Below are 10,962 nucleotides of genomic sequence, written 5' to 3'. Positions count from 1 at the left end.
ATAAGATGGTTTTAAACAATCTTGATCGGTGTTACCTAGAGCACAATTCTAATCATGATGATAATTGCGATACCATTTGTAATCTGCGCGTCGCTTGAACAGTACAAGAGTCGATAATGGCTTAGCTACGACTCCCGGACATATCAGGATACACCGCTGCAGATGGCTGTCTGTTAATTTCGACACTATTTTCCAAGCCAAGGAATTAGAGATACTTACTTAGTTACTTATCCGGCGGCGCTTGAACTACTTCGTGGTCTTGACCTGCTGCTGCAATGCTCGATACCACTTACGGTCCAGGGCCGTCATCTGCGAATCGATTATCCCGGCCGTCTTGGGGGACGCATCAACGCCATCATTCCATCCCAATTTGAACCTTCTCTGTCCGTGTGGACGGCCTAAGAAGACTTTACGGGGTGGGTCGTCCGGTGTCATTTTCATGACGTGACCAGCCCACCGGTGCCTGATGGGTCTAATTCGCTGTGTTAGAGCTCTTCATTGCCCTTCTACACACATACGGGGCTGAACATCTTCCTCTCGACAAGCGGCTAAGAGGGTTTCGTCAGTTTTGGACAGAGTCCATATTTTAGAGGCGTATGTGAGGTTGTAGTATGAAGGAATTCGATATATCGGAAGTAAATCGCGCTTCACTTGACTACTGCCAGAACAACGTTGAACAGCATATGCAGAAGAGTCCGTCCAACCACCTTGGCTTAGAATCGAACGATTTTGACCACTTGTTCCACACTCTCACTTTGCCTCAACCTCATCAGCTGCACAAGGATTTCCAAGGCATTTATTCGTACGATAGCAATCGCGCATGCTCTTTGGAAACTCTCTACTTGAACCTTCTAATTTCTCAAAGCACTTCACCAAGCAGCCGTCTGTTGCATAAAATCAACGGTTGCCATGGACAACCTCATAACAGTTGGTGTAATAAAGCTAGTGCAGACATGGTTAGAAGTATGTATTTTGTGCCCATTCACCGAAAGGATAATATTCGGCAGAATTGTACAAATTATTTTGCTTTTACCCACACGGGAACAGTCACGGAACAGCTGATACGCAAGAAAGCCGAGCACAACGAGCTCATCATCGGTACGCTGGAGGAACTCTCGCTGCACCAAGAGGACATCGAACGCATCGAGCACGTTGGCCGGTGGTGTCGGGATCTTAAGATACTGCTGCTGCAGTCCAACCTTATCCCTAGACTAGAGAATTTAAATCGCTTGAAAAAACTTGAATATCTCAATGTGGCCATCAACAATATCGAGCGCATCGAAAACCTGGAAGCACTCGAGGCATTAAGGAAGCTTGATCTAACGCTGAATTTTGTCGGTGAGCTGACGAGTGTTGAAAGTCTTCGCGGGAATTACAGCTTGCGCGAGCTCTTCCTCACCGGCAACCCTTGCACAGATTTCCCCGGCTATCGGGAGTACGTCATAACGGTTCTGCCCCAGCTGGAGCATCTCGATGGAAAGGAAATTACGCGCAGTGAGCGTTTGCGTGCCGCTAGAGAGTTTTCTTCGCTGCGCGAACGGATCGTACAGCTCGAAGCATTGCACAAGATCGAACGGGATGAGCAGCGGGTTCGCGTGCAGCAGTCCATAGCGGAACAGGAAGCATGTGTAAGCGAACTGCCGGACGACGATGAGCGGAAGGCAAGCGAGTTCTGGCAGCAGAAAAGTGAACACTGCCCTGAAACGCGCATCCAGATGGCAAAGTTTTCCCGGCGAGCAAAAGATCGCTCGTCGAAAGAGACCGACGGGCCGGGCGAGAAGAAACGGAAGCGAAGACTTTTCGCCGATTGTGGTCGTCCGTACAGTTTGAATGAACCACGGTTGGACTTCGAGTTTCGCGATGAACCGGATCGTTTTGAGCTGGATTTACATCTGTACAAGTATCTCGATACGTCGCTGATAGCGGTGGACGCTCAACCAAATTATGTCCGCGTAACGGTGAAAGGTAAGATATTTCAGCTTGCGCTTAAACAAGACATCCAGACGGATCGATCGACCTGCCAACGTTCGGAGACTACCGGCCACATGTTGATCGTGATGCCAAAGCTTAATCCTGAACGTATCGTCAAACCTTCAACTGTAAAAGAGACGGCAGCAACTCGCACCGGCGCTGGTCTAACTGGAACAGTAGATATTCGGAACATTTGCCATGCCAGCAACAACAGTGCAAACCCGACCCGAATGAGCGAAGACGAGGTACCGGACCTGATTTAAGATAATTTAACCACCTTAACCGGCTTTATTTCTGCAGCAATGCGCTAGTTGCAAGCTCCTTAGCAAAATTAGCGAAATCTTCCTCAGTAAATACACTGGCGACACCTCCTTGCTCATCCTCTTCTGCCATCTTGGTGCCGTATTTGTTTCGGTTTGCCTTTGGCACGCGTACCCGCGATACGTAATGGCCAGTGCGGGCACGTTTCAGGATCTACCGAATAAAGCAAAAAAAAAAAAAAACGCCGGGAAAGTTAAAATAATTCCACGGGCAATTCCACTCCCAACTGCCAATCTTACCGTTTCGCGCGATACATCGTCCAGGTTGGAGGTGGTGAGCATTAGCAATTTTTTAATGTTATCCTCTGTAGGATCACGCCGATTGGCGATCTGTTTCCGGACGTCCGTGACGGTGAGCTTCTCGCGGCGGCGTATCAAATCTTTTTCCACCTTTTTACCTTTCTTTCCAACCAACTCTACAAGTTGCTGGTGTCGTGGTATCAGCTCCATGGCGCTTGCTTTCCGTTTCGTCGCTTTGTCTGCAATGGAATCGCTTGTCTTATAAATGGCGCACCGGACGGAACCGTAGGAAGCAGCATTTACCATTTGTTTTGTTTTTGGATGAAGATGCTAGCAGATCTTGTTCCGCTAGTGCAAAAGCTTTTTTCACTAGCGATTTAGACATCTTAAAGAATAAATGCAGAGTTTACAATGCTTTAAGAAACACACGTTAACTACCGCTCCGATCTACCGACAACACATGCGTTTGTTTACCTTTTTTCTCCGTATTCAACCCAACTGTCAGTCTGTTTGTTGACATTTTACAGTGCAGGCAAAATGAACGCACCACCGTTTTAAATTCAAATTTTACAGCTTGCATCCGTTACTTTCCCTGCCCAGAAATCGTATAAAGGCAATCCTTTTTATCATTTCGTGTACAAGCGTTTATTTCATTCTAGAATAGAACTGTTTGTTTGTTTTTGTTTCGGAAGCAGTCATTGTCACACTGCAAATGCTTCGGCTGTAAAGCTATGTTATAAATTTTTGTGGGGCAAAATAAGTTTCAATATAAAACGACTTCGAAACATCGATTTGTGCTACGGGATCGGAATGGAATGTACGTTAGTAAAAAGAAGGTCGAACATGTGTTTCCCTATGTTTACGCTTCTCTTGAGACACACGCTCATACCGATAAGCGTCACGAGTTTACCTATTTCCGTTGTTAACATTGAATTAAAATCACGTAATTGTTTAATAAAAACAGTACAGCTACGCTTAACGGGTTTGGCTTGCTCCATAACAAATGGCAGAATCATTTAAAAAATCCAGTGTAAGAATGTAAAGCCATTTCCGCTCTTAACGTAGGCTTAATCTTAAAACCGTGTTCTGCTCTGCGATCAAACTGTTTTCGTTAAGCTCCTGCACGCAACGACACGTGTGCGAATGCGAATGGCGAAGATCGGATGGAAAAGAGATGCCGGCAGCTTGAAAGTAGTAGTTTCGCGCGTAGTTGATCGATCGTGGATCCGATGAACTATTACTTTAGTGGTGTGGTTCGAGCTAGCTGCTGTTGCTGCTGCTGTTGCTGCCACTGCTGGTGATGCGTTTCCGGCGCTCGCCGGAGTTGTTAGGCAATTTTCAAAGGTTCTCGTCCAGAATGTAGTCCTGCTCATCCTGACGGTCCGGCAGACAGACAAAGAATTCGAACAGATTCAGTACCGGTCCGCGGGAGAATGGATTCTGATAGCGACCACGCTTGTCTCGCAGGTAGGGGTAACGTTTGTAGTTAAACATTTCGTTCGTAGTAAGGTTCATGCAGGCGTGGAGAATCTAATGCCAAAGAATACAAACATATTTCTGTGACCATATATCCTTAACCTTTGAAAGGAATCCTTCCCACTTACCGATGTGCACGTAAGAATCCAACCGAGTCCACAAAATACGAACGCTTCCAGCAGCCCGAGCACGTACAGCAAGCTGAAGCCCTCGATCATGACACAGTAGCACGCGAAGTAGATCGTGAACGAACAGTTGATGGCGATGCTCAGCACAAACAGCAGAAACCACATCCGATTGCGCAAACCGACGCAGTTGTAAATGAACGGACAGTGATGATCGAAGTACGACACGCACCGGTTGCAGATGCGGCAATGCTTCGCTCTCAGCGGCCTCAAACACCTGCAGCTGTGGCATAGACGTGAGAGAATTACGTTTCGCTTCTTCCACTTATCAAAGTACGGGATTTGCTTGATCGCTCGATAGTAGGTGTCGGAGTTCAGTGGGATGTAGCCCGGATCTCGACGATTGGCTATTATCCAGCTGATCCACATGACCGCATTCCAGTAGATGAAGCAATAGTGCGATCGTCGCAAGATGTTCCACGTGATTGGAATGCACTGTGGAGGAAAATGGCACGATTGAATCGAAACGTTTGAGGATCATCGAGACGCTAACCTACCCTTATCATATACATCGGATATCCCCAGAGCAACACCGACACGAGGAACAGTATCAGTGGACCCTTCGACGCACCAGCGCCACCGAACAGCATCCCCCAGATCTCCGAGATCGGTGGCATCCAGCGAGACTTTTTCTTCATCTCGTTGTGCAGCAGCTTCACCACCTCACTGTTGCGATGGCTTTGGGCAAGCATCACAGGCGTTTTACCATTCTTATCACGTGGTTCCAGCTCCAGATTACGCTTCTCGCACAGTATCTTCACACACTGCAGATTCCCCGACAGACAGGCCAGATGGAGCGGTGTCGAGCCGAAATTATCCGTCTTCTGCAGATCCACCCCGGAGTACATTAGCAGCCGGATCAGATCCGCATGTCCCTTGTACGCTGCCCAGTGCAGTGCCGTATCCCCGTTAATATCGGTCAGATGGTTCTGTGCACCCATCCCCAGCAGATAAGCCGCCGTAGCCGTACGGCCATACATGCAGGCGGTCATTAGCGGGGTGAGACCTTTAAAATCGGCCGCATTTACTGCAACGCCTGCCTGTAGAAGAACCTGCACGACCGCCGCATGTCCTTTCCGGCATGCCCAGTGGATGGGTCGTGGGCCTTGCGTTCCGAGGCAAGGCAAATCGACCGGCGCGTTCCGTTCGACGAGATAGCGCATCATTTCCACATTACCATCGAGTGCGGCCCAATGGGCCGGGGTGTAGCCATGCTTATCGCGGGCACTGAGCGCTTCCTGGCCTACCTTTTCTACCAAATTCTCCACCTCCGACAGTTCGCTAAAAGTAAAGTTTATTCTCCAGTGTGTTTCTTGAGGGTCGGAACATGGAATCGGTTTGCTTACCCCGATTTGATAACATCGAATATGTCATCCATGCTGCTCTGGATCAGTATCTCGCTGCTGTCGGTTCGCGCTAGCAAGTTGCTATCCTTCTCCTGCGTTGGAGTTTTCTCCTCCTCCGGATGGTGTGGATGATCACTCTCCTCGGTGACCATGTTGCATGATGCGGTCAAGGGCAGTGCCCACACCAAAGTGCGAGCACTACCAGGACTCGGATGCACTCGGGACTGCGTTTTGATACCGTTGTCCAGCGCCACTTTCGAATACACAGACTTCCCCCTACCGACACTGCTGCTGCTGCTGCCTCTGCTACTGCTGCTGCTGCTGCTGGTCACTCTCGCTTTTCCGGAACTTTCCTTCGGTGGGTTAAGTGGACTCTATTCCCCTTTGGATAGTGAATACGGTTCCACTACCAGCCTGATGTATCAACGGAAGATAACCTGCAGGCCAGCGATTCTGAGGATCAACTTGGAGAATATAGTAGCCAACAATCCTTTTTCACGAACGAAGGCGCCAAAGACACTGCCGAGGACGTCTGGATCGGAACCGTGTGACTGATACTGCGGTGATATTGATTTTCCGATTGATGGAACGCGAATGGAAAAAGTGAAAAGTGTCTTTCACATACAAGACAAGCAACTTCCGCGATGTTTGCTGGAGCATGCGTGGTTGGTGTGCAGGCAATTTTGACAACCGGTCGATTGCGCCAAAGATGTGCTACGGGAAGAAAAGTGGGCATTTGTTTTGGAACTCCATCGTACCGTGTGGGGTAGGTCAGTGGCAAAAACAAAAGCATTTTAGGGTGGGAGGGAGGTGTGTTTTGATAATTCAGGATGTTCGATGTTGATTGCATGCTAACAATACTAACTCAAAATGAGTGAATTTATTGATAAAGCATTTAACAAAATATAAGACGAAGGAAATTAAATACAGAATTATAAAGGGAGATGTATTTAATGCATGATTCTCTTAATCCTCAATAAAAGATCTTGTTTACTTGCAAAATAGACCAGTCTGGCAACAATTTCTCGGTGTGTCGGTTTTTGGATTCTGCGCACTAGGGCTTGTCAAAAGCATTCGCAGATCAGCGAGACCCACCGAAAGGGAACATTCCCAGTTCGTCTGTTTGGCTCAAGATTTCCCTGGCAAGTTGCTCCAGATAAACACTATCCAGATCATTGGTTCGGTGAAGGAAATTATACACAAAACAATAGTACGACCGTTAGCAACAAAAGAAAGCAATTGTAATGGGTAAAAACAACAAGGTAAGGGTTTTTTTGGTGAAGGTAGCGCGTGTGTGTGTTGTGCCATGCGGACTTGCACAATGGCTACCGGTGTCCGGACATCATTTCCACGTATAAATAGCTCTCTATACCGGTGCTTCCCTGTGAATCGTTGCTCAGTTTCGAAATCCACATCACTAGAAAAGCATAAATCGGGTTGGAAAGCATTGGAGCGTTGGATGCATGCAACGGGATGGACAGCATATGCGCCTGAAATGATGCAATGCGTGCTGGAAAGAGTGGATCGCTTGGAGCAGAACACCAAAGCGAGTTTAAGTTTGCGACTGTTCTTTGTGAATCGTGTTGTATCAGAAAATGAAAAGTATTTCGAGGTTCGATGCTTCGACAAAATCACCCAAACATTTTGTGAAAAGAAAAGTAAAATCACGGAAAAGCTGATCGATGAACTCCTTTGTCGATTTGTCTCCAGCTCCAGCCGCCGGTGTGTGTCGATGTAGCTTCAGATCGATGTTTCGCCATTTGACAGCACCGTCAGCTGTCAAATAGCGCAACCCACGACAGCAAAGTTAAAAAGCAAGTTTTTTTTCTACCAATCGATCGGGAATCAGTCGTAAGAAAAGTGTTCGCCCGTTTGTGTAACGAAAATGCCGGAAAACGCTCCAGTCGCCGAGATGGAAAATATGGATTTAAACAAGCAAAAGGCATGAGTTACCAAAACATCACTATACTTAACTCCTAGCATTGGCACCTGGTGTGTGGTGTGGTGCGTGTGCCATCATCTGCCAACGTGTGTTTTGCTGCGTCCGGTGTGTTGTTGGTGTAGAAAAAGTGCATCGAAAAGGGAAACCCCGTTCGAATTAGATGAGCTAAGAAAGGCTAAGAAGTTCAGAGACAATGCAACAGACAGTGGGTGTGTTGGTGCGCCGGTGTGCACGATGGACGATGATGGTCGGTGCTGGCGGCAGCCCGATTGCGTACCGTGGAAGTGGCAGCCGGGAATGGTTGATGTTACGGCAATTGCATCGAATAGCGCAGCCTACTATTGGAAGCCAGCAGCATGGTCCTCGTCAGAATCGCGCCTTTGCTACACTGGTTCGTTGGTTGACGAAGAAACGAATTTGCTTTTCTTTCGGTTTTTCATTTATGTTTTCCGCAATCGAACGTTGATGGTGTTCCGCCTGCGGCTCATAGTAGCGTATACACACAACAGTGTGACATAACCTAGCATATCGTGCATGGGGGAATGAGTGGCTTGTTTTGAAGATTCGAATGACTAACGTCACACTGCCTCGGAACAGCGTACAATAGAAACGATTTTATTTAGTTGTTTACTTTAAAATAAGCCTAGTCTCCGGCGTATCCGGACGGGAGGCACGGTGCTAACACGTTGTCTTTTTACTTAACTTGCAGGCAAGCAAGGCGAAGAAGGAGAAACAGAAGAATGCTGCAGCCGATAAAGGTACGGTGTGGTGTGTGACGCATCGAAGTGCACCTGAGTGCACTGCCGATGAATAGCGTGCTAAACTATTTTCTGATGCAATTCTAACCTTTTATTTCTGTCAATCGTAGCAGCCGCTGCCGCTGCTGCTCCGGCCGGTCAGGCTTCCGGCGCAGCCGAAGCCGGCAAGGATGGGCCAGAATTTATTGACCACCGGATTAAGATCTATGACGAACTGATGGCGCAGTACAAGGAGGAGCTGGAAAAGAAGGAGAAGACTCCCATCAAGGTTACGCTACCCGACGGCAAGCAGGTCGAGGGATTGAGCTGGCAAACAACGCCGTACGATGTGGCACGGGGAATCAGCCAAGGGTTGGCCGATAATACCGTGATTGCGCGCGTAAACAATGAACTGTGGGATCTGGACCGTCCGCTCGAGGGAGACTGCAAGCTGCAGCTGCTGAAGTTCGATGATCCCGATGCACAGGCCGTATTCTGGCACAGCTCGGCCCACATTCTCGGAGAAGCGATGGAAAAACGATACGGTGGACATCTGTGCTACGGACCTCCGATCGATAATGGCTTCTACTACGACATGTTCCTGGAGGGTAGCGGTATCTCCAACCAGGACTATGGCGCGCTCGAATCGGAGGTTAAGCGCATCGTAAAGGAGAAACAACCGTTCGAGCGGCTGGTGATGAAGAAAGCCGACCTTTTGCGCATGTTCGAGTACAACCAGTTTAAGGTGCGCATCCTGAACGAGAAGGTTACGACCGACACAACAACGGTGTACCGGTGTGGTCCGTTGATTGATCTGTGCCGTGGGCCACACGTGCGCAACACGGGCAAGGTGAAGGCGCTGAAGGTGGTGAAAAACTCGGCCACCTATTGGGAGGGTAAGGCGGACGCGGAAACGCTGCAGCGCGTGTACGGCATCTCGTTCCCGGATCCGAAGCAGCTGAAGGAATGGGAAAAGATTCAGGAAGAAGCGGCCAAGCGTGACCATCGGAAGTTGGGCAAGGAGCAGGAACTGTTCTTCTTCCACGAACTTTCGCCCGGTTCGTGCTTTTTCCAGCCCAAGGGTGCCCATATCTACAACACGCTGATGGGATTCATTCGCAGCGAGTACCGCAAGCGTGGCTTCCAGGAGGTGATTTCACCGAACATCTACAATGCGAAGCTGTGGCAAACGTCCGGCCATTGGCAACATTACGCGGAGAATATGTTTTCGTTCGAGAGCGAAAAGGAAACGTTCGCACTGAAGCCGATGAACTGTCCGGGGCACTGTTTGATGTTCGATCATCGCAACCGATCGTGGCGTGAGCTGCCGCTGCGTATGGCCGACTTCGGTGTGCTTCATCGAAACGAGCTTTCCGGTGCGCTGACCGGATTGACGCGTGTACGTCGATTCCAGCAGGACGATGCCCACATCTTCTGCATGCCGGATCAAATCCGTGAGGAGATTACCGGCTGTCTGGACTTTTTGCGGCACGTGTACACAATCTTCGGATTCACGTTCAACTTGGTTCTCTCTACCCGACCGGAGAAGTATCTTGGCGAGATTGAGGTGTGGAACGAGGCCGAAAAAGCGCTAGCAGATTCGCTGGATAAGTTTGGCGAACCGTGGAAAGAGAACCCGGGCGATGGTGCGTTCTACGGTCCGAAGATTGACATTACGATCATGGACGCGCTCAAGCGTAACCATCAGTGTGCTACGATCCAGCTCGATTTCCAGTTGCCGATCCGGTTCAATCTGAACTACATCGACGATAGCGGCGAGAAGAAACGGCCGGTCATCATTCATCGTGCGGTGCTCGGTTCGGTGGAACGTATGATTGCAATTCTGACGGAAAATTATGCCGGCAAGTGGCCGTTCTGGTTGTCGCCCCGGCAGGTAATGGTGGTACCGGTGGGACCGGCGTACGATGACTATGCCGACAAGGTACGGCAGCGTCTGCACGAGGCTGGGTTCATGGTGGAGGCCGATCTGGATGCGGGCGATACAATGAACAAGAAAATCCGTAACGCACAGCTGGCACAGTTTAACTTCATTCTGGGTAAGCATTTGGGGTGGAAGTTCACTTGCTATAAAATTGTGGCTATTCTAATGCTTTATTGTCCTTTATTTGCTTTGCAGTGGTCGGCGAGAAGGAACGAAGCTCGGAAACGGTAAACGTGCGCACACGAGACAACAAGGTGCATGGCGAGGTAACGGTCAATGATTTGGTTGCAAAGCTTTCCAAGCTGCGCGACGAGTATGCTCGCGGAGAAGATCAATTTTAAACGGAACGCGTTGATCCGCCCAAGCATTTAGAGAGGCGCATAGGGGCGCGAAGTAAAGAAGCTATGCATCTGCATTAGCACCGAATACGAAAGCCAATGTGGATTTGCAGTGATCAGACAGGGTCTGTTTATTCTTGGAAGTTTCTAATTAAGTTATTGAGTTCATCATTCGTTCTGCTTGTACTAGTTCCACCCTCCCGGATACTGTTTAGAATGAAATAAAGTTCATTTGGAATTTAATCTAAAATGCTCTTGTTTTTCTTAATAAATTTCCCCCAATAAAATAATTCTTTCGGCCGTCCTCCGGCATATCAAGAAGATGCGATGAAAAAAACAAGTAAAAAAATGTAAACAAAACAAACATGACAGTTGACCGTTTGACAGAATAGTACCGGCTGTCAACAGCGCACCGATACCCACTGGTCCTGTCGAGCAGTTTCCGAACAAGGTCCTCAGCTTTGT

The 10,962-nt window shown here is 48.6% G+C and overlaps 4 protein-coding genes across 9 annotated transcripts; 2 read left to right on the top strand and 2 right to left on the bottom strand.

Moving 5' to 3' along the window:
* Positions 1 to 409: 409 nt before the first annotated feature.
* Positions 410 to 2,474, top strand: LOC118509304 (protein tilB). Its single transcript, XM_036049753.1, has 2 exons — positions 410 to 963; positions 1,048 to 2,474. Exons 1-2 carry the CDS (start codon positions 612 to 614, stop codon positions 2,232 to 2,234), a joined length of 1,539 nt encoding a protein of 512 aa, XP_035905646.1. The 5' UTR covers positions 410 to 611; the 3' UTR covers positions 2,235 to 2,474.
* Positions 2,230 to 3,017, bottom strand: LOC118509305. The gene is made up of 3 exons (XM_036049754.1): positions 2,835 to 3,017; positions 2,532 to 2,770; positions 2,230 to 2,445 (listed from the first exon to the last, which is right to left on the bottom strand). Exons 1-3 carry the CDS (start codon positions 2,914 to 2,916, stop codon positions 2,260 to 2,262), a joined length of 507 nt encoding a protein of 168 aa, XP_035905647.1. The 5' UTR covers positions 2,917 to 3,017; the 3' UTR covers positions 2,230 to 2,259.
* A 134-nt stretch (positions 3,018 to 3,151) lies between these two features.
* On the bottom strand, positions 3,152 to 6,335 carry LOC118509299 (probable protein S-acyltransferase 23). Its single transcript, XM_036049747.1, has 4 exons — positions 5,539 to 6,335; positions 4,690 to 5,473; positions 4,136 to 4,627; positions 3,152 to 4,061 (listed from the first exon to the last, which is right to left on the bottom strand). The coding sequence occupies exons 1-4, from the start codon at positions 5,688 to 5,690 to the stop codon at positions 3,870 to 3,872; spliced, it is 1,620 nt and encodes a 539-aa protein (XP_035905640.1). The 5' UTR covers positions 5,691 to 6,335; the 3' UTR covers positions 3,152 to 3,869.
* A 291-nt stretch (positions 6,336 to 6,626) lies between these two features.
* LOC118509296 (threonine--tRNA ligase 1, cytoplasmic) lies at positions 6,627 to 10,747 on the top strand. Of its 6 annotated transcripts, none has more exons than XM_036049733.1 (4): positions 6,627 to 6,800; positions 8,190 to 8,238; positions 8,349 to 10,274; positions 10,355 to 10,747. In XM_036049733.1, exons 1-4 carry the CDS (start codon positions 6,783 to 6,785, stop codon positions 10,498 to 10,500), a joined length of 2,139 nt encoding a protein of 712 aa, XP_035905626.1. In that variant the 5' UTR covers positions 6,627 to 6,782; the 3' UTR covers positions 10,501 to 10,747. The 6 variants fall into 6 exon arrangements, with proteins under 6 accessions (XP_035905626.1, XP_035905627.1, XP_035905622.1 ...); XM_036049734.1 differs by having other exon boundaries at positions 6,640 to 6,800; positions 8,352 to 10,274; XM_036049729.1 differs by lacking the exon at positions 6,627 to 6,800 and adding an exon at positions 7,288 to 7,871.
* The last annotated feature ends 215 nt before the right edge of the window (positions 10,748 to 10,962 follow it).

Source organism: Anopheles stephensi, chromosome 3 (assembly GCF_013141755.1).
Source record: "Anopheles stephensi strain Indian chromosome 3, UCI_ANSTEP_V1.0, whole genome shotgun sequence".
Classification (NCBI taxonomy): domain Eukaryota; kingdom Metazoa; phylum Arthropoda; class Insecta; order Diptera; family Culicidae; genus Anopheles; species Anopheles stephensi.
This window is presented reverse-complemented; position numbering and strand designations above follow the sequence as displayed.

Bases quoted from the DNA above. Each gene is read 5' to 3' on its own strand.
- LOC118509305 (XM_036049754.1), bottom strand. From the start codon at position 2,916: ATGTCTAAATCGCTAGTGAAAAAAGCTTTTGCACTAGCGGAACAAGAT. The intron at 2,771-2,834 runs GTAAATGCTGCT...ATTCCATTGCAG, and splicing joins ATCCAAAAACAAAACAAATG to ACAAAGCGACGAAACGGAAA. The intron at 2,446-2,531 runs GTAAGATTGGCA...TTTATTCGGTAG, and splicing joins ACGATGTATCGCGCGAAACG to ATCCTGAAACGTGCCCGCAC.
- LOC118509304 (XM_036049753.1), top strand. From the start codon at position 612: ATGAAGGAATTCGATATATCGGAAGTAAATCGCGCTTCACTTGACTAC. The intron at 964-1,047 runs GTATGTATTTTG...ACACGGGAACAG, and splicing joins TAGTGCAGACATGGTTAGAA to TCACGGAACAGCTGATACGC.
- LOC118509296 (XM_036049729.1), top strand. From the start codon at position 7,674: ATGCAACAGACAGTGGGTGTGTTGGTGCGCCGGTGTGCACGATGGACG. The intron at 7,872-8,189 runs GTTCGTTGGTTG...CTTAACTTGCAG, and splicing joins ATCGCGCCTTTGCTACACTG to GCAAGCAAGGCGAAGAAGGA. The intron at 8,239-8,348 runs GTACGGTGTGGT...TGTCAATCGTAG, and splicing joins GAATGCTGCAGCCGATAAAG to CAGCCGCTGCCGCTGCTGCT.
- LOC118509299 (XM_036049747.1), bottom strand. From the start codon at position 5,690: ATGGTCACCGAGGAGAGTGATCATCCACACCATCCGGAGGAGGAGAAA. The intron at 5,474-5,538 runs GTAAGCAAACCG...CTTTACTTTTAG, and splicing joins TTCGATGTTATCAAATCGGG to CGAACTGTCGGAGGTGGAGA. The intron at 4,062-4,135 runs GTAAGTGGGAAG...CTTTGGCATTAG, and splicing joins GGATTCTTACGTGCACATCG to ATTCTCCACGCCTGCATGAA.